This window comes from Perissodus microlepis, chromosome 20 (genome assembly GCF_051167445.1).
Source record: "Perissodus microlepis isolate ML-2025 ecotype Zambia chromosome 20, ASM5116744v1, whole genome shotgun sequence".
Classification (NCBI taxonomy): Eukaryota; Metazoa; Chordata; class Actinopteri; order Cichliformes; family Cichlidae; genus Perissodus; species Perissodus microlepis.
The window spans coordinates 13,071,647-13,096,611 of NC_140480.1; the positions used below are offsets into that span (position 1 = coordinate 13,071,647).

At 42.5% G+C, this 24,965-nt stretch overlaps 2 protein-coding genes across 3 annotated transcripts; one reads left to right on the top strand and one right to left on the bottom strand.

The window, feature by feature from the left end:
• Positions 1 to 2,941: 2,941 nt before the first annotated feature.
• On the bottom strand, positions 2,942 to 9,094 carry LOC146364247 (uncharacterized). The gene is made up of 3 exons (XM_084916749.1): positions 9,061 to 9,094; positions 8,891 to 8,973; positions 2,942 to 3,640 (listed from the first exon to the last, which is right to left on the bottom strand). The coding sequence occupies exons 1-3, from the start codon at positions 9,092 to 9,094 to the stop codon at positions 2,948 to 2,950; spliced, it is 810 nt and encodes a 269-aa protein (XP_084772875.1). The 3' UTR covers positions 2,942 to 2,947.
• On the top strand, positions 5,171 to 22,281 carry LOC146364248 (kinesin-like protein KIF1B). Of its 2 annotated transcripts, XM_084917141.1 has the most exons (8): positions 5,171 to 6,815; positions 8,853 to 8,961; positions 9,080 to 9,146; positions 9,734 to 9,935; positions 10,083 to 10,167; positions 12,636 to 12,750; positions 12,849 to 13,706; positions 13,886 to 22,281. In XM_084917141.1, the coding sequence occupies exons 7-8, from the start codon at positions 13,689 to 13,691 to the stop codon at positions 14,150 to 14,152; spliced, it is 285 nt and encodes a 94-aa protein (XP_084773267.1). In that variant the 5' UTR covers positions 5,171 to 6,815; positions 8,853 to 8,961; positions 9,080 to 9,146; positions 9,734 to 9,935; positions 10,083 to 10,167; positions 12,636 to 12,750; positions 12,849 to 13,688; the 3' UTR covers positions 14,153 to 22,281. The 2 variants fall into 2 exon arrangements, with proteins under 2 accessions (XP_084773267.1, XP_084773268.1); XM_084917142.1 differs by having other exon boundaries at positions 12,849 to 22,281.
• The last annotated feature ends 2,684 nt before the right edge of the window (positions 22,282 to 24,965 follow it).

The following is a 24,965-nucleotide window of genomic DNA, read 5'->3' on the forward strand; positions in this document are numbered from 1 at the left end:
AAAAAAACTGTCTCCATATGAGGACGTACTTGAAGAGAAAAAGTCACCACTTTGCATTTTACAAATCAAGTAAACAAACACGGGGCTGTTTATCATATAACTAACTTTTAGGTCTGTGGGATGGAAGGACAGGAGCTTTAAATGTTGTGCCTCCATAATTATTCTAGAGTCTTTACAGTGTTCAGCGCCTGCTGTGATTTAGTGCTACATACATAAACTTGAAATGAATGAATCCACCTGTTCACAGGAGATCACAGGAAGATGACACCAAACATCAGAAGATCTTATTGTGCGCCACAGGGTGGTTTCTTGGGGCTAAAAGCACATAATAAACTACAGCAGAAGCTCACATAAAGCAGGAAATAAGCAGGCACCACTTGATCTGCTAATGCACGTTTCCCACTTTTATTGTTGCCTCATTCACTAACAGTTCAATGGTGCAAGATTACCATACACAGAATTAGGATATCTGCATGACACATCTATGCTGTACAGCTAATGGATTATAATTATTACAAATACAGTAAACATATTTACATTTTAGTTCAAGCTCCATACAACATAGATATTTACAAAGCATGAAAATGAAACCGGTCTGACAAATAATAAACAGCGTTAATGACGTTTTATTTTTATTTTCTTTTGGTGAACAAATCTGAAAGGGGGCGGGGTTAACTGATATTAATTGTCAGAGGGGGAAGGTGGAAAATATCATGGCTAGTTTTGTTTGAAAGGCATCAACAGAAAAATAAACACACAGAAAAAAGTGATGAGGTGAAGAAAGACACAATAAGTCTGCTGTCGTTTTAGATGTCACCAGCTACTTTGTATAGTCCTATATCTCTGATATTAGAAAAAATTAAAATGAGTTAAAATACACCTTTATTTTGATAGAGCTCAGATGGATGCCTCGCATGACTAATGAGTAGACCTCCTCCAAAAAAATAACAGACTTCTAATTCACTCAAACCGCTTTCTAATAAAGAGGAAGCACTAATGTAACTCACCTCCTCAGTCGAGCTGCAGGGGTTACATGTTAGGTCTGCTTTTCCTTTCCCCCCTCTCTTACATTCAAAGCCTCTCTTAGTTCACACTAGAACAGGCCGCCACACCATCATTTGGTTTAATATGAGTGGAACAACTAAACCGCACAGACTTTATTTGATCAGTTAGTTGAACCTTTTATTAATATGTGCAAAGAGCTGCAAACTAATATTTAAAGATTGCAAACAATAAATACACAATCCAAAATAAAAACACCTCTGCAAATGCAGTGGAAACGTTTGCTCTGGCAGCGCTTCGCATCAACATGTATATGAGGTACATTGCACTTTTCAGACTTGATCTGTGCATAGGTGCATCTTTGATGTGCAGCTCAGAGATCCACAATCCAGCACGTTTCTGTTTCTCTGACCGTCAGGCTGGCTGACCCGAGGTCACGTCAGAGCTTTATTTTTTATCTATATGTAACAGACAGTTGGTACCTCTCCTTCCATCCATTTCATACGACACAGCAGGCAGACTGCTGGTTGGTTGACCAGAGTTTTTCAATACCTTTCTGCATTAACACATCTCGAGAGGCGTAGGTACCAAAAAGTGAATCCGAAGCCGAATGTAGCAGCTGCAGCACGGCACACAGAGCAAATATTTTCATGGGGTAGTATCAGAAATAAGACCTTTGAATATGTAGTCCCTTTAACTTCTTTCCTTCTATTAAACCATTCATTCATTCTTTTTCCTTAAGTCCTTCTAACCTTTTCACTGTGTTTTCTTTGCGTCTTTACAACAAGAGTGTAAAGTTAATAGCAGTAAATGTCAAGGCTTTCTGATTCTCAGTGAGATAGAGCGAGCTAGAGGAGCAGAGAGGAATGTGTTAAATGAGGGTTAACTACCACACTGATCCCAGAACAGACTGCATGTACAAATCAAGTTCTCTCCTTAGTTTGTTTTCATCCTCCTAGTCCTCGTCCTCATCTCCTTGTAACCCTGTTTTTTTTCCTTGGGATGAAAAAGCAAAAAGGGGCCCAAATCTACTCCTGCAGGAACAATCGGTCATTGTTTGTTTTTTAAACTGCTGAGATATGAAGCGATCCGCGCTTGTTTGTCTCTAGTTAGTCTGCAGTTTTTATGTTAACACAAATGCATGAGTATTTTACTGACTCACTAACTGACACTGGCACTTTCGGGGGTTTAGAGGCGGCGTATGTACACAGATTGAGGAGGATCTAAGTATGACGTGGATGACAGTGGAAATCGGGCGTGGCCCTCCTGTCAAAGTTCATTCCCACTTTGAGTTTTTGTTTCAGAGACGGTTCAGCCTGATGCAAATTCACTGCGAGAAGAAAAATACCCTATAAATCTATTAGCAGCTATAGTTTAGGTAGCAGAGCGTAAACTAACACGTCACTTGGAGATGTAAGCTGTCTCATTTGGTTCATTTTTGTTTTTTGTTTGAAACTGAGTAAACCTGGTCTTCTCCTGAGGACTGCTGCAGGTATCATGCGAGCATGTTAATTTAATAAAAAACCAACAACAAAAAAACCCAAAATAGAATGAAACTCATTTCAGGAGACAAATAAAACTGATAGAGGCAGGGGCAGACCCAAGACAGGCTGAGAGATTATATCTCCCGGCTGGCCTGGGAACGCTTTGGTGTTCATATTCATATTAATATTCTTATTCTTCTATGACAAAAAGTACAAGTGTTCATTTAAGGAAATAAACAGAGCAGTAAGAGATATTTTTCAATTTTTTATTTTTTTATTTTTGATTTGCCGCCAATTACATGTTTTTATTTGTAATTTTTGTAGTGCTCCCTACTATGTGAACCCCTCACCTGATGTTTTATGTTTATTAGTTTAGTTTAGATTCTAAACTATCAACCCCAACAATCGAATGATCTCCTTTAATAGCAAGCGCTTGGCAACGGTGTAAAGGAAAAACTCCCTTATAAAAAGGGAGAAACCTTTGACAGAACCAGGCTAAGAAAGGGGCAGCCATCTGTCGTGACTGGTTGGGGGGTGAGAGGCAGAGGAAAAGAAAAAAGAGAGCACATGTTAGCTATATGTTGCTCACATTGCCTAAAATGAACAACGTATGGTTTTCTGGACTGTTCATTTCCTTTCTTGGAGAAATGAACTCCGTTGCGCAAAAAAATGGAGTTGTCGAAAAACCTGATATGCGGATGCTCAATAATCACTCCATCGAAGCGGTCGACAGCCTTTCTAATGCTGGCATTCACAGTCTTCCTGTCCTTATTGATTTTGCCTGGATTTCCATATATCCACACTTGACGCTCGTTGATGGATGAATATGCAATTGTCATTGAGGGGAACTCTGTGTGCAATTGCATTAATTCCTTCTCAATGACAGAAGAAAGTTTATAAGCAGAAAAGAGTCCCAAATCATTGCCCCCAGCATGGATTACCAGTATGTCAGGTGGGCTCTGTGTGGATAGCTCCTTATAAAAACGAGGAAGGACTCCCCACCAGCGCATTCCTCCTTTGCCAAACCACTGGACTTTGGTATTAAGTCCGAAATTTTCTCCGAAAATCTCTTTTGCTTCACCCTCGGCTCGTCTGATGTAACTGGACCCAATGATCCACACATTTGTTTCTCTCTGGTCTTCTGGGCTCTCTTTCTATTTCGGTGTGTTTTCACAGGTGTTGGTATCACTCAAGGCCGTATCGTTTGTTTTCTGACGTGGGAGTCGGATAGTCCTGGACCAGGGACTTTTTTGGATGCTCTGTGTCACTACTGCTTGTTCTGGCCTCTTGTTGTCTTTCAGTGTGTTTTCAGAGGTTTTGGTATCACTCAAGGCCGTATCGTTTGTTTTCTGACCTGGGAGTCGGATAGTCCTGGACCAGGGACTTTTTTGGCTGCTCTGTGTCACTGCTGCTTGTTCTGGCCTCTTGTTGTATTTTGGAGTGTTTTCAGAGGTTTTGGTATCACTCGAGGTCGTAACGTCCATTTTCTCAACTACGTGTTGGATAGTCCTTGACGAAGAACTTTTCTGGATGCTCTGTCTAACTGCTGCTTGTTCTGGCCTCTTGTTGTATTTTGGAGTGTTTTCAGAGGTTTTGGTATCACTCGAGGTCGTAACGTCCATTTTCTCAACTACGTGTTGGATAGTCCTTGACGAAGAACTTTTCTGGATGCTCTGTGTCACTGCTGCTTGTTCTGGCCTCTTGCTGTCTTTTGGTGTGTTTTCAAAGGTTTTGGTATCACTCAAGGTCATATTGTTCATTTTCTCAACTAGGAGTCGGATAGTCCTTGGCGAACAACTTTTTTGGCTGCTCTTTGTCACTGCAGCTTGTTCTGGCCTCTTGTTGTCTTTTGGTGTGTTTTGAGAGTTTTTGGTATCACTCAAGTTCATATCGTTCTTTTTCTGAACTTGGAGTTGGATAGTCCTTGAAGAAGAACTTTTTTGGATGCTCCGAGTCACTGCTGTTTCTTTTTTCTCAGTGTCTATTCTCATCCTCTTTCTCTCTGGAGAGTAGCTCTCAGAGTTGTTTTTGCTGCCTTTGGAAATCTGACTGTATTTTCTTTTCAACACAGTTTTTTCTTCACAGATTCGTCTTTTTTTCCTTGGTGGAGAGCAGCTGTCGTCACTTCTGCAATTCTGTGCAACATAATTCGGGCCTCGCTTCCTCTTGAGTGGAAGCTGGAAATGTGTTTCATCAGAATTTGGCTCTGGATTTTGGTGGTCCATTGTAGTAAAGCCTTTGCCGTGTTTACTCTGAGACATGTCAGAGTGTTGATGAAGTGACTGTCTTAAAGATTCAACTGTTTTAAAATTTTTCTCAGGCGTACCTTTGAATGCTGCAATCTCGAGTGTTACAAGTAAACTGCATGAAAGTTTGGGCTTCTTACCCGGATTTAAGGATTCACAGATCAAAGGCATGTTATGACATCATGATGATGTCATAACATAATGTAACAACAACATTCTTTTTTTCTTCTTTTTTTAAAAATTTGGTTCTATTGTCTATGGGGCTTTGGAGCGTGATGTCACGGCAGGGGGCGTGGCCGCCGGGGCGCCAATTTAGCAGGCCAAACAAAGCTGCAGTCATGGAGAAACTTGCTTATCTCTGTTCGGGAATGGCAGATAGAGCAGGATGCTGAGAGGAGGTCCGCTGCTTGTTTTTTCCGGTAAGTTAAATGTGTTTGTCAGTAACTACCGTCCTTGCTAGGTCCTGAAATCTAGGCAGGTAAGATGAGAAGTGGGCTCTTCGGGGAAACTTGTTATGTAAAGTTGGTTTAGCTAATCCATAGAAGGGAGTCATTGATGCTAGCTAAGAGGATGTAATAAAGGCACGGTAGCAGAGATGAAAAAGGAGTGGTTGTTGAGAAATAAGTGTAGAAAGAGGTGTGCAGGGAAAAAAGCAGGTGTGGGTGTGTGAAATTTGTTGAGTATTTGAGTGCAAAAATGTGTGGTCTCCAGCTAATTTGGAAAGGCTGGTTGCGCGATGTGCACGTTGTGCTCTTTAAAAGTGTTTCCCTGAGCTTTTACTTGCAGCTTGAAATCTAAATAAATGGTAATGGAAAAAAAAGCTGGAAAAAGGAGGAGCCCGGAGCTTCGTCTTTCGCTCGGCCTACCCCGCTGTAGCAGACAGACCGTCAGAGACTCGAACTTGGCCGTTAAACTCTGGGGTCTGAATGCTGGCCTGTTAACGCTGTGCACCACACAGCAGGCCAGTTAACGATATAAAAAAAGGACATTTATCTTCTGTTCTTCAACAATTTTTTTTTTCGTTTTTCTAAATCTATTTAGCTTCTTGTGCAGTATTGTTCCACACAAATTACACATGGAAACCTAGTTATTTTTTTAATTGGCTTTCACAAAATGGGACTGCCAATGTTGGAGGTGGTACCCAGAGCCTTCCTGCTAGCCGGAAACCTGCTGGCAGCGCCACTATGTTCTCAACACACTCTTCAGCTTTGTTGCCTCTTTTCGGCACACCTACCTAGTCCCACTCATCCACTTTATCTGCTCATGGCTTTACCCACACTGACCACTCCTTCGATTAAGGTAAATTCAAGCAGGTCATTATAAAAAAGACACACAGCTTATCATCTTATCCTTGGGCAACACCTAAAACCACTCTGTTCATTTGTTTGCTAGATTAGCCACTAGCATACACACACTGTGTTAGAGGCTTGTTGCTACCTAGTTAGCGATGCTACACACCTGTTACTGTGTATTTTTCAATGATTCAGCACTCCTTGGATTTTTAGACAGTAATGAGATCATCTGCACACTCCACAGAGGTCCAGAGTTACTGTTAATAGCAAAAATGTAATGCTGTCCTTAGGAGATTTTCACATAAGACTGTGAGTGTGTAATGGATTTAAAAGTGTTAAAATGTTCAGAGCACTCTACAGCCTGGTAACATGGAAAGTTTGAAAAGAGCAGCAGAAGGTATCAGTACTGTAGTGTAACTTGTTCTTTTCATTTCATAATAGTGAAGAGAGTGCAGATTATTATGAACAGCTACATCCACCCGGGGTGAAAGTAGTGTGGGAGACCATCAGGACCCAGCTGGGTTTCGTTAGCCCAGAGGTTTGGAGAAACTTCTTCCTTTTCTTTCATCACAGCTGTCCTGTGCCAGATGTTCTGTTGACCCACTGAAAGAGGCATCTTTGAGAAACATCAGAAAGACTGAAGCTCATGGCAGGAATCAAGGAGGACATTGTGATCTTCACCAGCAGCTCCCTCACAAGGAACTCTTCAGAACTCCACTGCAGGCACGCCCCAGAAGATGGATAAAGCCAGCGTTTCATGAAGACACTGGAACCAATCTATCTTCATAACAGTGAGTTTTGTCAACAGATCATATGCTCTTGAGACATAGTCTGGTCTCGTTGGTGCGTTTAAATTATAGCAGCTATGTGGTGTAGCTTATAGCAACATGTACTGTGTGCTCTGGATGTTGTAGGTGAAAGCAGCATAGTTCACTACAAAAAGCTTTCATGATCAACATTTCTGCCACTATAAAGCAAAAATGTATGAGGAATTCATAGATCAAACTTAATGAGTCCCTCAGGTGGGTTCAAACTATCATGCATTTTAATCTCCTTTACAATAAACACACAGTGACATGATTTGAAACTTGAAATTGTTACCAATTAACCAACTTGTTTCATTTGAGTTTATCTGATTAAAAAAATGCTGCTAAGTAAGCTTGTTACAGTATTGGATGTAAATTGTGTATGCTGTTGAAATATCTAACAGACCAAAATATTTTTCAGTGGTGAATGATATTAGGAAAACCCGTAGATCTTATTTTATAACTGCATTATAAGTAGCAGATAATAAGGGATGGCGTTCAGCTGCAGTTAAAGAGGTTAATGTTTAGAGCTGTACCCAAGCTGGCCCCCTGCCTTTGGCCACACAGCTGTGTAAATAAATTTGGCGAGGTGGCTTGGTCTGACTGTAGACTGAGTTTAAATGACAGTTGCACTTTCACTGGGTGAGTGATCTCCATTTCCTGTGCAAATGCAAATTCCTCGCTGACAGTTTGACCAAAAGGCATTTCCAGTGGAAATTGGCCGACATATCCTCAGCAGAACCATGTATAATATCCACAAAACTTAAAAAGAGGTTATACACACACAATACGGTAATATTATGTTGAAGCACAGTACGTATCACTCCGCAAGGCGCCTGCCTACGATAGCCGTAATGCTCCGACAATCCATCAAGCGGTGCGGGTTCGTAGCTTAGCAAAGTCGTACTAAAACATTTGACAGATTTTCGAGCGCCATGTACATACAATCGTTTCGAGGTCAGTAAACACAACCAGAATTTATACATAAGGCCCATTGGATTATAAGGGGCACTGTCGATTTTCAGAAAATTCTAAGGATTGATTTTAAGTGTGCCGTATTTTCCAAAAAACACAGTAATAACTAGGGATGGGTACCGGTATCCGGTGCCATGATGGCACCGGTTCTGACATAAACCGTAGTAACCAGACCGAAAAGCAGCGCACATTTCGGTGCTTTTTTTTCCTGAGCTGTGATACACTTTAGATTCTAGCCAATCATCTTACGTTTCCGAGGATAGTAGGCGGGCCCAGGTACGTACGTTCTTTTAGAGCAGAGCTACAGATTAAAAATGCCCAAGGCGAAGCGGTCAAAAGTCTGGCTGTACTTCACAGCAAAAGATGGAAACTCAGCAGCCTGCAACAAGTGCTTTAAGGTGATACTGTGATACTGTCAAAGGAGGTAACACCTCAAATCCGATGAAACACCTGGCGACGCATAGCGTTTTTTTTAAAAAGCCGAAAAATGCGCCGTATTTGATAGCTTGCTGCGAGACCTCACACCGTGCACATCTACTGCGGGTGTGGTGCCTGTTATCAGTCCTGGAGTTAGCAACATCCCCCAAAAACCCAAAGAGGAGAGTCCTGGCCCCTAGCCCTGCCAGTGTAGCAGAAATGATGACGGATGATGTGTGAGACAGCAGGGTGCTGCCACTGGTGTTGTAATGTGTGATTTAGTTCCTCCTAACATTTCAGTTTGCTTCCAGTATCTATCCTCTGTGATTACTGGCTCTTTAGACAGATTTAATAGAAGTGTGTGAGCTATTGGCTCAGTATAAAGGGTCAGTAGTGTTTTCATGTCACCTATCCATCCTCCATTTAGTCACCCAAAGCATGTAGTAAATACTCCTCACTTTTATTCATCTTCTCTTAAATTCAGACAAATTCCCACTTGTTAACATTGAGTGTGTGTGTGTGTGTGTGTGTGTGTGTGTGTGTGTGTGTGTGTGTGTGTGTGTGTGTGTGTGTGTGTGTGTGTGTGTGTGTGTGTGTGTGTGTGTGTGTGTGTGTGTGTGTGTGTGGCAGTTCCAGCCACCAAGTTGAACACCATCACCAAATCCAACCTGGGTCAGTGTGTCAGCAAGTACGACCTGCTGGTCTGGTTTGAGATCAGCGAGCTGGAGCCCACTGGAGAGTGAGTATCCACCTGGAGTGTTATATTCACGCACAAGCTTTAAAGGAACCATAAAAATTATCTCCACGAAGAATATTATAAGTTGGGATGTTGTGTCACCTCCTCCCTCCGTGCACAGGTACATCCCAGCCATCGTGGATCACAGTGGAGGCCTGCCCTGTCATGGTACCTACCTGCTGCACCAGGTACATTTTACTGTAAAAACGGAAATTCAATCATCAATCCTTCTCCCATTTTCACATAAGCAGCACATAATTTATGTGTTGGTTCCTTCCTCAGCAGTAGTTAACAACATATGGTGGCTTATTTTTCCTTTCCAAATCTTGAGTGACAGCCACTTTTGCTGCTATCACGCTTAAAGATAGAAATAAAGCAAAGTTATCAAAAGACTGATCTGCAGATTGCAGCTACTTAGACAACTGACAATCTGTTTGTGCCTGTTTTTTTTCCTTCATTGATATATGTGTAACTGATACATGTGGTGTGTAAATCAGAATCTATGTTATTTAAAGTAGTATTAAAGTACTTATACACTGTAAATGGCATAAAATCAAGTGATGATGTAGCTTAATAAAATAGTGATGGGTATAGATAATGTTGTGGATATTTAAATGTTAATAATCTGGGCAGTTTGTTTAAAGGTTTAAGTAATGTTTTAAATATTGTTTTGGATGTATAGCTACTTTTAGTTGCTCCCTTGTGACAAAGCTTCTGTGTGTGTGTGTGTGTGTGTGTGTGTGTGTGTGTGTGTGTGTGTGTGTGTGTGCGCAAGTTCCAGCCACCAAGTTGAATGAACACCATCACCAAATCCAACCTGGGTCAGTGTGTCAGCAAGATTTAAAGAAAACATAAAAATTATATTGTCTCCTCGAACGGATGTTGTGTCACCTCCTCCCTCCATGCACAGGTACATCCCAGCCATCGTGGATCACAGTGGAGGCCTGCCCTGCCATGGGACCTACCTGCTGCACCAGGTACAGGATTGGTGCACATGTTGTTTTCTTATTACTCACACAGTGGTAACTGCTTCCTTTGTATACAGTTGAATCTCTTTTTTTAAAGCGTAATGTTGCTCTAGCTGTGCCCACTGTGATCCTGAGCTCCTGTTATGTTTGCTGCAGGGGATCCAGCGGAGGATCACAGTGACCCTCATCCACGAGAAGGGCAGCGAGCTCCATTGGAAAGATGTTCGTGAGCTGTTTGTAGGTGAGCAGCCTACCTTTAGGGTCTAGTCGTACTATACCTCTCTGTAGTAAACAAAAACCCCAAAGCTCAGAAACAATGTTTTATAGTGTTTGTGTGCTTTTGATAGAAGAAGACAGGACAGAACATCATTAAAGGGATTTGACTTATTGAGATCACACTGAAAACGCACCACTCGGTTCACTCTGAGATATTTTCAGTCTGGAAAGATGAATCTGTCGGGCTTTAGGCTGCTTCTCACTTTAAGCAGTTCATGCTGTAGCTGTAGCTGATGGACCAAAAGAATTACATTTCATATTTTAGACATTCAGCTGCTGACTCTGAAGCCAACAGGGCTCTTGAGTGTGGATGATTGTGTTGGTACTGGATGCTGTGATCAAACAGCTGTTCTGATCTGTCTTCATTCATGCCTGTCGATATTAAGCCTCCTAAGCTCCAAACCAGTAAAAGCGATCTTTGGAGGCAACACCCTTTGTAGTACTTTTCTGTATTTGTTTGTGATTGTGTGACACTGAACCACAGTGCTATGTATATCCTCTGTAACACTCAGACGTTTCCAGATCAATGTTTTCCCCCTCAGCTGTTTCTCACTATAGAGCAGGGGTAGGCAACTCCAGGCCTCGAGTGCCAGTGTCCTGCAGGTTTTAGATGTGTCCTTGATCCAACACAGCTGATTCAAATGGCTAAATTACCTCCTCAACATGTCTTGAAGTTCTCCAGGGGGCTGGTAATGAACTAATCATTTGATTTAGGTGTGTTGACCCAAGGTGAGATCTAAAACCTGCAGGACACCGGCACTCGAGGCCTGGCGTTGCCTACCCCTGCTATAGAGTCTTACCTCAGTAACAATGAGGCACCAGCAGAGCATATCTGGCTCTCAGTCTGTGGCTGATAGTGCCCCCTGCTGTTAATAACAGGAACAGTGTAACCTTGTATAGAGCTCATAGTGATGGTCTTAAGATTGCTGCTGCAAGGCACTAATTTGTATCCATGTGTGCTGTATATTCTGAGCATATGCAGTTATGTGAGCTCTCAGGTTTTATGTATCAGGACATAATTAAAAAAAATCAGGTCCTTAGTAGGTCTTAATATGAGGTAAATGCAACCTCAGATGAACAACACATAACACATTATACCAGGTCATTATTTATTTAACAAACACTGAGCCGAAATTCAGATGTTTAAAAAACTAAGTACATCCAAGACTATTTCCATAATTAGTTAAGAGGGTCAGTATCAGCCAGGTGCTAATCAAATGCAATAGATCATCAGTAAGTGTAACCACTACTGTCAGTTTGCTGGTGTGGCGTATTCAGGTAAGTGGTAACATACTGAGGAGGAGAGAAGCAGTTGTTGATACCCATGAATGTGGGAAGGCTTTGAAGTCCATCATTTTACAGCAAGAAAGATTATTTGCAAGTTCAAAAAATCAAAGACTGTTTCCAATCTTACCAGGAGTGGACGTCCCAGAAAATTCACCCCACACATCTGAGGCTCTACAGGCCACAGTTAGCATGCTAAATGTTGGAGTTCATGGCAGTGCAATTAGAAAAAGACTCAACATATATGGCCTGTTTGGAAAGGCTTCCAGGAGAAACCATTTTCCCTCTAAATACAACATGGCAGCATGGGTTAGGTTTGCAAAGTTGAAAACCTAAGCCCTAATGCACAGCTTCAACATTGGTAAAAACCAAACACGGCATATCAGCACAAACACCTCATACCAACGGTTTTGCTCGGGTGATGATTATTTGGGCTTTTTTTGCTGCTAAACAACCTGCAAAGTGTCCAGGTCACTGAGTGAGCCATGAAGTACTCTAGAGTCAAAGAGATCATCGTTGGGTCTGACTCCAGAGCGCAGCAGCAAAGCAACAACAGAGTGGTGCTGCAGTGGCTCAAAGTTGAGACTTTAACATGATTGAATGTTAAGAAAGCTGTGAATGAATAAATATCTGCAAACTTCAATGAACCGAAGAACCATTGTAAAGACAAATGGGCCAGAAATCCATCCACACTGCTGTGAAACACTAATAAAAAATGATTACCTCAAGTTTGTGCTGCTAAAGTTGGTTCCATCAGCTGCTGCATCACAGGTATAATGATGATGTGGTGTAATAATCTAGATCCAGATCCTTAAACTGCTTTTTCACGTGTCTGTAAATGAATTTCTTATCATTGTCCCGATTGGTGTCGGCTGACACTTGACACTCTGTGGCTCCTGATTTATCTGTTGTCAAGGTCTCACCTCAGTGCGATTCCTCACGTTTTGTCATGATTCAAGGATGAATGTGAACACCGCTTCAGTCACTGTGTTCACTTCCTGATATGTCAGAACTGTGCTCACGTCACTCACTTTTTTTTAACAGCATGACACACTGCTGTAAACAGAGACCCTGTAATGTTAGCACCAAGTAGGACTTCATAAAAAATAATGCTGTCAAGCTAACTTTTCCTCTTTCTGTCTTTTTCAGCACTTTCTATCGCTTTGAGGCAGTGTGGGACAGATCCCTGCACAACTCCCTCCTGCTCAACCGCGTCACTCCCTATGGAGAGAAGATCTACATGACCTTATCTGCGTATCTGGAGGTCAGCCGCTGCTCCGCCGTGTTGTACCTGTTTGTACGTGTTTTTAAGTGTCTTGATGTCATCGTGTCTAACACACACCCTTTATCTCCTCTCTGCAGCTGGACCATTGCATCCAGCCTGCCATTATCACCAAAGACATCTGCATGGTCTTTTACTCCCGAGACGCCAAGTTGTCCCCACCTGTTCTCTCAAGAACCTCTTTGGGACTGGATACTCCAAAACTCCTGACTGGTAAATCTGGGCTGCTGCACTGTGGCCATCTCTGTTTCACAATCAAAGATATCTGCCCTGTTACAAAGTTTCCTTGTTCATAACTTCTGCTTCATTATAGCAACCGAGTGACTGGGATCTACGAGCTGAGCTTGTGTAAGATGTCTGACACTGAAAGCCCAGGTGGGCGGCCATGAAACATGTTTAAAGAACAGCAGCTGTTTTATCATAATTCTGTGGAGAGCTTCATCCTAATGAGGGCTCATGTCCGGAGCAGGGATGCAGAGGAGGAGGAGGAAGGTCTTGGACACATCAGTGGCTTACGTGCGAGGAGAGCCTCGCTGGCTGGAGGCCCAGAGGAGATAGCCTCATCCTAGAGCAGCGGTCCCCAACCCCCGGGCCTCGGACCGGTACCGGTCCGTGAGTCGTTTGGTACCGGGCCGCGAGAGTTGAGGCTCGGGTGAAAAATGTATGGTTTTCAGGGTTTTTATCGGTTTTCAGCGTTATTTTGTTATCGTTTTTATCGTTAACTCGGTTTTCCTGGGTCTTTTCACGTGTGTTCTGAATAAATCTTCTTTTTTTCGGTACCGGTACTGGTTTTATTTTGTTGTATTTATCCGTGACACCTTAAAGGCCGGTCCGTGAAAATATTGTCGGGCATAAACCGGTCCGTGGCGCAAAAAAGGTTGGCGACCGCTGTCCTAGAGCACCAGTGGGAGCTAGAGAAGATGGAGCAGCTGCAGGAGGTGGGGCCTTAAAAGATTTATAAAGAAATGAATCTCTGTTTAATATCGTAGAGGGAAAAAGACTTTTCAACTCAAAGACCAAAGTGCTATTCTAAAAAGTTTTTTTTAGAGTACAGACTTTACATGACTAACCCTCCCCTTTTCTCCCCACCTCACATTCGCCCCCATCCTTCGTCCAGGTGGATGAAAAGACCCGTCACCTTCTGGCGCTGAGAGAGAAGCTGGGAGAGGCGGCTCCCGTGGGAACAGCTCCCACCTCCAAGTCCCTGAGCGAGTCTCTGTCCCCCAGTGTGAGCTCGGGTACTCTGTCCACGTCCACCTCCATCTCCTTGCAGATCTCAAGCACCACCTTTGAAAGCGCCATCACGCCGAGCGAGAGCAGCGGCTACGATTCCGCTGACATGGAGAGCTGGTGGATCGTGAGAAGGAGCTGGCCACCAAGGTGAGAAAAACGTCGGAGGCAGGATAGACGTAAAACTCTCCCAGCAGATCTAAGCTGGCGAGGCGGCGTGGCAGCCTGACGAAGAACTGATCGGGCGGAGCGGTACGCGGGAAAACCACCGCTTCCATCCTTTCTGAAAAGCCTTTGAAAATACAGAAAATACCAAGTGTTAAAACTTATTAATCATTGTGATTCTTGACGGTTTTCTCTTGTAAGTAGACTTGTGGCTTAAGTCTCTTTTCATGCAACTCAAACGTTTAAGTTCCACAGAACTTTTGCCTCCCCGCTTCCCTCCAGCAACCCCGCTGCCAGCTTAGCTTTCCTCCTCTCTATTCCCTCCCCTCAGCTTTTTGTGTTTTTGTTTCGATGACAATGTTTGGGTCTAATTTTGTTCCGCTTGGTTGTCATTCCCAAACTCCCCTAACTAAGTAGCATGTTGTAGTAGTCTACTTGTGTGTGCACGACTCTTTAGAAACTTTCCGTTTGCCAATCATCTGTACAAAAAAAAGGTCTCTATCAGTTTTATTTGTCTCCTGAAATGAGTTTCATTCTATTTTGGGTTTTTTTGTTGTTGGTTTTTTATTAAATTAACATGCTCGCATGATACCTGCAGCAGTCCTCAGGAGAAGACCAGGTTTGCTCAGTTTCAAACAAAAAACAAAAATGAACCAAATGAGACAGCTTACATCTCCAAGTGACGTGTTAGTTTACGCTCTGCTACCTAAACTATAGCTGCTAATAGATTTATAGGGTATTTTTCTTCTCGCAGTGAATTTGCATCAGGCTGAACCGTCTCTGAAACAAAAACTCAAAGTGGGAATGAACTTTGACAGGAGGGCCACGCCCGATTTCCACTGTCATCCACGTCATACTTAGATCCTCCTCAATCTGTGTACATACGCCGCCTCTAAACCCCCGAAAGTGCCAGTGTCAGTTAGTGAGTCAGTAAAATACTCATGCATTTGTGTTAACATAAAAACTGCAGACTAACTAGAGACAAACAAGCGCGGATCGCTTCATATCTCAGCAGTTTAAAAAACAAACAATGACCGATTGTTCCTGCAGGAGTAGATTTGGGCCCCTTTTTGCTTTTTCATCCCAAGGAAAAAAAACAGGGTTACAAGGAGATGAGGACGAGGACTAGGAGGATGAAAACAAACTAAGGAGAGAACTTGATTTGTACATGCAGTCTGTTCTGGGATCAGTGTGGTAGTTAACCCTCATTTAACACATTCCTCTCTGCTCCTCTAGCTCGCTCTATCTCACTGAGAATCAGAAAGCCTTGACATTTACTGCTATTAACTTTACACTCTTCTTGTAAAGACGCAAAGAAAACACAGTGAAAAGGTTAGAAGGACTTAAGGAAAAAGAATGAATGAATGGTTTAATAGAAGGAAAGAAGTTAAAGGGACTACATATTCAAAGGTCTTATTTCTGATACTACCCCATGAAAATATTTGCTCTGTGTGCCGTGCTGCAGCTGCTACATTCGGCTTCGGATTCACTTTTTGGCACCTACGCCTCTCGAGATGTGTTAATGCAGAAAGGTATTGAAAAACTCTGGTCAACCAACCAGCAGTCTGCCTGCTGTGTCGTATGAAATGGATGGAAGGAGAGGTACCAACTGTCTGTTACATATAGATAAAAAATAAAGCTCTGACGTGACCTCGGGTCAGCCAGCCTGACGGTCAGAGAAACAGAAACGTGCTGGATTGTGGATCTCTGAGCTGCACATCAAAGATGCACCTATGCACAGATCAAGTCTGAAAAGTGCAATGTACCTCATATACATGTTGATGCGAAGCGCTGCCAGAGCAAACGTTTCCACTGCATTTGCAGAGGTGTTTTTATTTTGGATTGTGTATTTATTGTTTGCAATCTTTAAATATTAGTTTGCAGCTCTTTGCACATATTAATAAAAGGTTCAACTAACTGATCAAATAAAGTCTGTGCGGTTTAGTTGTTCCACTCATATTAAACCAAATGATGGTGTGGCGGCCTGTTCTAGTGTGAACTAAGAGAGGCTTTGAATGTAAGAGAGGGGGGAAAGGAAAAGCAGACCTAACATGTAACCCCTGCAGCTCGACTGAGGAGGTGAGTTACATTAGTGCTTCCTCTTTATTAGAAAGCGGTTTGAGTGAATTAGAAGTCTGTTATTTTTTTGGAGGAGATCTACTCATTAGTCATGCGAGGCATCCATCTGAGCTCTATCAAAATAAAGGTGTATTTTAACTCATTTTAATTTTTTCTAATATCAGAGATATAGGACTATACAAAGTAGCTGGTGACATCTAAAACGACAGCAGACTTATTGTGTCTTTCTTCACCTCATCACTTTTTTCTGTGTGTTTATTTTTCTGTTGATGCCTGTGATGGACCGAGTTGAAAAACAGGAGGAGTCCCAGGAATTATTAGAAAAATATAGTTTCCATTTATTTAACCCCCAAAATTATATTTACAAGAGTAATGAATGTTGAGCTCATAAAAGAGGTCAAAGAAACAAAACTGAACTCAGGCAAAGACTGCAAACTTAACAAACCAAATGACTGCTACAAACAAACATAACTGACCTAAAACATGAAATGACATACAAAGGTATATATAATGGCTGATCAGACCATTGTGACACATGAGGGGTAACAAACAAAACACAATCATAAATCACAAACAATGCAGTACAATCTAGTTTGTTAATAAACTAAACACCAAAGAAGAAAATCAAAAACCCCATTAAACCCTAAACTCAAATATTTAATTAAATACAAATACTTTGTTTTTAAAGTAAAGAAAACACACATTCCCCCTTCAGCAGGAAGTGGTGGTGTGGTCCAATTATCTTCCTTTGCATTTAATGGTTTCAAACCCTGGCTACCATCTTTTGTCCAGCAACGACTTTAGAGTGTGGCCACGGGTTTGGCCATCACACACCCCCCCACTTCTGGATCTTCCATCAGGCAGCGAGAGAGGTAATCAGCAGTGGTGTTGTCTTTACCAGGGATATAGTGAACCTTAAACCGGTATGGCTGCATAGCCAGATACCACCTGGTGATTCTCCCATTAGTGTCTTTCATTCTTTCCAGCCACTGCAGGGCTTTGTGGTCAGTTTGAAGGATGAATTCTCTTCCCAGCAAATAATATTTGAAAGAGTCAAGTGCCCATTTAATGGCCAAGGCTTCCTTCTCAACCGTTGCGTAGCGGCTCTCCCTTGGTAGCAGCTTACGGCTGATGTAAGCGACAGGATGTCGATCCTCTGGTGGTCCCTGCAGAAGCACTGCTCCCAAACCCCTTTCAGAAGCATCAGTCTGCAATGTAAAGTCTTTTGTGAAATCTGGTGAGTGCAGAACAGGGTTCTTACTCAGGGACTGGCGAAGGTCTTTGAAAGCTGCAACGGCTTCAGCTGTCCACCGAATCTTATTGGGACATCTTGAGCCAATCCTGTCCGTCAGTGGGGCTGCTCTAGCTGAGAAGTTGGGAATGAATCTGTTGTAGAACGCAGCCATGCCGAGGAAGGATCGCAGCTGTTTCCTGGTTTGTGGAAGAGGACATGATGCAATTGCATTAATTTTGTCAACCTGTGGTTTAATTGTCCCACCTCCAACAGTAAACCCGAGGTACTGGACTTCAGTCCTAGCAAGAGCACACTTTGCTGGATTGATGGTAAGGCCTGCGGAACACAGCCGATCCAGCACGATCCTTAGGTGATCCACATGCTCTTCCCAAGTTCCACTGAAAACAACAACATCATCAAGGTACGCACAGGTGAATGCTGAGAGCCCACAGAGTATCTTATCCATTAGTCTTTGAAATGTTGCTGGGGCCCCATGCAGACCAAATGGCAAGACTGTGAACTCGAACAATCCCCACAGAGTACGGAATGCTGTCAACTCTTGAGACTGTTTAGTGAGAGGTACTTGCCAGTATCCCTTGGAGAGATCAATGGTCGTTAGATATTTTGCCTTCCCCAAACGCTCAATGAGATCGTCAATGCGTGGCATCGGGTAAGAGTCAAATTTTGATATGGAATTGAGGTACCTGAAGTCGATGCAGAAACGTATCGTGCTATCCTTTTTCGGAGCCAACACAACAGGGTTGCACCACTCACTTGTTGAAGGTTGGATGATTCCAAGAGACAGCATGAGGTCCACCTCCTCCTTTAACTCCACCAGGAAGCGTTCCGGTATCCTGTAACTCATACGCTTCACAGCTGCATCAGGTTTTAAAACAATGTCATGCTCCACCAGACTCGTGCGACCTGGGTACTTTTGAAATATGTCTGAATTAATCAGAGGTGTTACCTGAGACTGTTGCTCACTGGTGAGATGGCTCAGGTCCAGGACAGAGACTGTTACTGAAGGCAAGTAGTCATTAACTTCTTCCTCCTCATCCACGCTGTGAATAAGCAAACCCTCCGTTTTATTCTCAGTGCGTGGAATCCATTCCTTAAGAAGGTTAACATGGAGCACTCTACTCCCTCGCTGGAGACCTGGTGTGGAAACTTTGTAGGTAGTAGGTCCAAGTTTCTTCTGTACTTCAAAGGGTCCCTGCCACTTTGCCAGCAACTTGCTGTCAGAAGTTGGCAACATTACCAAAACCTTCTGGCCAGGGACAAAACTCCTGTGGCGAGCTTTTTTATCAAACAAAGTCTTTTGTTGCCTCTGAGCAGCTGCCATATGGCTCTGAGCCAGTTCACTCATCTGCTGAAGCTTTTCTCTCATATGAATGACATATGAAATAACATTGACCGATTCCTCTTTAACTTGCTCTCCCTCCCATGAGTCCTTTAGCAGGGTCAATGGGCCTCTCACCTCATTGCCATAAAGAAGCTCAAACGGGGAGAAGCAAGTGGAGGCTTGAGGAACTTCCCTGTAGGCAAAAAGGAGGTATGGCAGCCACTGGTCCCAATCAGACCCTGTATCATTGACAAACTTTCGGAGCATTTGTTTGAGAGTTTGGTTGAAGCGCTCCGTCAGTCCATCTGTCTGTGGGTGATAAGGGGTTGTCCGCACACTCCTGATGCCTAACAGCTTATAGACCTCTTTCAACAGTGTGGACATAAAATTAGTGCCCTGGTCAGTTAAAATCTCCTGTGGGAATCCAACCCTTGAGAACAGTTGAATCAATGAGGAAGCTACAGTTTTTGCTTTAACAGTTTTTAGTGGAAAGACTTCAGGATACCTCGTAGCATAGTCTGTAATGACTAGCATAAAGCGATTTCCAGATTTACTTGTTTCTACAGGACCAACTACGTCCATGCCAAGACGCTGAAATGGTATACCAATGATTGGGAGAGGTTGGAGTGGTGCTTTGGTGGGGACCCTAATTGAAGTCTTCTGACATTGAGGACAACTCCTGCAAAACATAGCAACATCTGAGCGCAAAAACCAGGCCAGAAAAAATATCGCTTGATGCGAGCGGTGGTCTTATGCTTCCCCAGGTGGCCAGCCCAGGGAATAGAGTGCCCCAAAGTAAGCACTGTTTCACGGGCTACTTTAGGGACCACTAACTGTTTAACCTGGCCGTGCTGGTGGTATAAAATGCCATCTTGCAGAATGTACAGCTCTTTATTTGTGTCAGATTCAACAGAGTCCTTTTCCTTAGCCCTCAGCAACATGGCAGACAAAGTTGGATCAGCCTGCTGCATTTGTCTAATGTTTGTAGGTACTGAAAAACCTAAAGGCATATCTGGAGCAGCCTGAACTGATGTATTTCCAACAGTGTGTTGAAATTTTTCACTTCTTCTTTGACTGCGTGGCTTCCGAGACTTCCCGGGTTCTGTCTCTAGTTCAGCCTCAAAGAAGGGTAAAGCACTGAGGGTTGCATAATGCTCATCCTGATTTTTAGTTTGAGCCCTTGTTATAGCAACATTACACTCATGTACTTCCCTCAACAGATCATAGATGACTGGCAGATCCTCCCCAAGAACTACAGGATAGGGCAGATTATCAGCTACACCAACCTTTAACAGATAGGGTGTCCCCTGCACTTCAATAAACAGATCAGCAGTAGGGTATGGTCTTTCATCACCATGTATACAGCAAACTGATATGGTTTCAGAGGAGCATGTGTAATCGTTTGACACATATTTCCTGTGTACCAGAGTCTGTGTGCTGCCAGTATCTATTAAAGCATTAATTTCTTGTCCATTAATCTTAACTGTGGTGATTTTATTTGACTGCTTTCTCTCAGATGTAATATCCACATTCTGGTGAGGCACAAAACACATCTGAGATAATTTGCTTTGATTATTAGGACACATGGGCTTAGTGTGACCTTCCTGTCCACAAAGGTAGCACACTGGTGGCCTTTTACCTGGCTTCAAGGTATTCAGAGGCTGCTTTTCCCTTGTAAAGGGCTTACCCACACCCGTCGCTGACCTCTGAGGATGCTGAGGGGGTTGCGACCGACGTGAATCTCTGGCAGCCTTCCATGCACTGTTGCTCCATGGCTGACGCTTACTTCGGGCAGCTACAAACACATCAGCCAGGGTGGCAGCCTCTGCAGCAGACTTTGGATTATGCTCCTTAATCCAGACCTGAAGCTCAGGACACAGCATTCTTAAAAACTGCTCCAAGATAATAATTTCACCAACTTCTTTTACAGTTCTGTTTTTTGGCTGAATCCATTTTTCATAAAGTTCTTTCAGTCTTGCATACAGTTCCTTGGGACTCTCATCAAAAACTTCAAGACAGCGAAATCTTTGCCTGTATGTTTCTGGGTTTATATCATATTTTTGCAAAATGGCAGCTTTTACCTTATCATATTGCAGTGAATCGTCCACATCCATATTAACATAGGCACTTCGAGCCTTACCAGTAAGAAGAGGAATGAGGTGAAAAATCCAGTCTGACTCTGGCCAGCGACAAGCAGCTGCAATTCTCTCAAAAGTGGTCAGAAAATGTTCAACATCATCTTCAACAGCTAGTTTCTCTAGTTTAGGATGATGAATATGCACAGACTGACCTGTTAATATGGAGGCTGAGCCAGAACCCTCATGCTGAGATGTTGCTTGTGTCTGATAATCAGCTGGAGTTTCAACAGGCTCTGGATCAGTTGATGTGGGCTCTGGAAGTGGGGTGGTTCTGGCCTGCACTTCCATTTGCAAAAGCCGAAACTGGTGTTGCAAACTCTTAAAACGCTGTTCTTGCAGTATAGCATCCTCTCTCTGCTTTTTATCTCGAACTTCCTGCTGTCCCATGAAAGCCTGAAGAATCCCAGCAATATCAAGCAGAGTTGGCTCCCTGGTATCCTCTCCTTCAGTGTCTCCAGCCACAACTGAAATTCCTTCTTCCATCTCCCTCTCTGGCTGCTGCAAGGCCTCTTTGGCCTCCATTTTATTTCCTCTCTTTGGGCGCACAGCATTCTGCATGGCTCAAAAAGTTTGTCAGGGGACAAAAAAGGGCAGAAAAATGCAAAAAAAAAATCCTGTCTCCTCAACTGAAGGATCCCACTTCTGACACCACATGTGATGGACCGAGTTGAAAAACAGGAGGAGTCCCAGGAATTATTAGAAAAATATAGTTTCCATTTATTTAACCCCCAAAATTATATTTACAAGAGTAATGAATGTTGAGCTCATAAAAGAGGTCAAAGAAACAAAACTGAACTCAGGCAAAGACTGCAAACTTAACAAACCAAATGACTGCTACAAACAAACATAACTGACCTAAAACATGAAATGACATACAAAGGTATATATAATGGCTGATCAGACCATTGTGACACATGAGGGGTAACAAACAAAACACAATCATAAATCACAAACAATGCAGTACAATCTAGTTTGTTAATAAACTAAACACCAAAGAAGAAAATCAAAAACCCCATTAAACCCTAAACTCAAATATTTAATTAAATACAAATACTTTGTTTTTAAAGTAAAGAAAACACACATTCCCCCTTCAGCAGGAAGTGGTGGTGTGGTCCAATTATCTTCCTTTGCATTTAATGGTTTCAAACCCTGGCTACCATCTTTTGTCCAGCAACGACTTTAGAGTGTGGCCACGGGTTTGGCCATCACAATGCCTTTCAAACAAAACTAGCCATGATATTTTCCACCTTCCCCCTCTGACAATTAATATCAGTTAACCCCGCCCCCTTTCAGATTTGTTCACCAAAAGAAAATAAAAATAAAACGTCATTAACGCTGTTTATTATTTGTCAGACCGGTTTCATTTTCATGCTTTGTAAATATCTATGTTGTATGGAGCTTGAACTAAAATGTAAATATGTTTACTGTATTTGTAATAATTATAATCCATTAGCTGTACAGCATAGATGTGTCATGCAGATATCCTAATTCTGTGTATGGTAATCTTGCACCATTGAACTGTTAGTGAATGAGGCAACAATAAAAGTGGGAAACGTGCATTAGCAGATCAAGTGCTGCCTGCTTATTTCCTGCTTTATGTGAGCTTCTGCTGTAGTTTATTATGTGCTTTTAGCCCCAAGAAACCACCCTGTGGCGCACAATAAGATCTTCTGATGTTTGGTGTCATCTTCCTGTGATCTCCTGTGAACAGGTGGATTCATTCATTTCAAGTTTATGTATGTAGCACTAAATCACAGCAGGCGCTGAACACTGTAAAGACTCTAGAATAATTATGGAGGCACAACATTTAAAGCTCCTGTCCTTCCATCCCACAGACCTAAAAGTTAGTTATATGATAAACAGCCCCGTGTTTGTTTACTTGATTTGTAAAATGCAAAGTGGTGACTTTTTCTCTTCAAGTACGTCCTCATATGGAGACAGTTTTTTTTAATGGCCCAAAACAAGTCATTGTTTACAAAAATATACATTTTATTCCGCAAAATGAGGTAAACAGTGAAGAAAAGTATGAGAAAAGGGAGCATAGGATCTCCGGAGACTGTGGCAACTAGAATTATTGTATACGTGTGTGTATTAAGGACTGACACAGACAAAGAATTAATCATACAATGAAGCAATGTACTTTTTAAATGTTTATTAAAACCATTCAAGTATTGAGTCATGAATAAAACAGCAACCTCTGATCTGCTAATTGGGAAACAGAGGATGTCAGTGTATGTTTCAGTGCTAGTTGTACAAATTGAGTGAGATGACTTTACATTTGAATAGATTCGATTACAAGTTATATTTGGTTCTAATTGAATGAGTTCAATTTGATTTAAATCAAGCCAATTCACAACATATAAACTTGAAATATATGGTAAGATAAAGGTTGTGCAATAATACAGAGGAAGCCCAAACGATCAAATGACCCCCTATGAGCAAGAAAACTCCATTTTCGGCAGAACCAGAATCAGGGAGGGGCGGCCATCTGCCTCCACCGGTTGGGGTAAGAAAATGAAACTAAACTATAGGAAGACAAAGAGGAAAGATGTTCATGATATATATGAAACTTTCCGCTAGCCCTGACTAAAATATTGTTTTTGACAGGAAAGTATTGTTTCATTCATGTTTATTCCACGAGGTGGACAGCAGGAATAGAACAAACCAGATACTAAGAAATAAAGTATACAATGAAATATTCTCGATATGCTAAAATTCCCACTGAGACTGGATAAGATTATTCTAAAACTGGTCAAAATACAATTCTCTTCATGCACAGAAATCCCACCCAGTCCCACAACCCAGGACAAATATTCCTTGTGTGTTCTTGAGCTGGACAGAAATTCCTCTTGCTGAGCGGGGTCCACGCCAGCCTCGTGTCAGGCAGACGAGGAGCCTCCTGTCCCAGTCTCGTCCGTCAACTGGGTCCATCACATCCCAACCCAGTTCGCATTCTGCATTGGAGTCCGTCGCTCGATACCACCGCGGCTCCCCTCACGTCATCACCTGTAAGTAAAAACAAATAGGAGCCAGAACCATCATCCCGGAAGCTGCCCTGGCTTATAGCCATGGCGACCCTCTCCCAACACGGCTGCACCCAGTGAACAACAGTGAGACACTACTCACAAATGCAGGCAGTATACATCTGCCCTGATGTCAATCACACACGTTGTCTCCTACTGTCGCCGTTCCTGCTGTCGGGACTGGGTCACCACATCACGCTGACCGGTCTCCAGACGAGGCGTCGCACCCCCCACGATCACGCAGCGGCTCCCTCTTTTCCACCTGGCCTTCATGCGTTCCTCTTCCAATCTAGGGCCTCTCTCCTCCCAGTGCTCAGCTTGCTTCCTTTTAATACGACCTTTAAACAGCTGAAAGGACACCTCTGGACACACCCATGCCTCAACATGTGATCACTATCAGCTAATTTGTCCCATTGCCAGCCAATCCACAGTGGATTAAAACAATGTAAAATAACACACTGAAACAATGTGATACAAACAGAATAAAATCATGCAAATAAAAACTACACTCACAAATAAACACTAAAATCAGAAAAAAAACCAATATAAACGATGAATACAAATTTCTACTGTGTGAAACAGTTTCACTCTTTGAATATTTTTCATTTCTTACAATCAGAATTCTCCAATAGATTTTTAGAAGAAATTTATTTTCTTTCATGCATCACCAACTGACCCTTTTATGTTAACGTCTCAATCTCCAGCCTAACCTCATTGAATTTTGCTTAGCAAAGTACTTTTCAACTCTAATAATTAGTAAGATTATATTTCTTATCATCTGTTGGTCGTCTGACCTGATAAACTTCAATGAGCATTATAACACAGGAATGATTGTCTCTAAAAATGGGCTCCTGCACGCTTGCAGACATTTTTCCATCACAACTTATGGATGATGAAGGATTTGATTAAAGCTGTGAAACATTACTGATAAACTTCATGTGATGTTACATTAAAGCCAATTTTCTATTAAAATCAGGGTCTTTTCT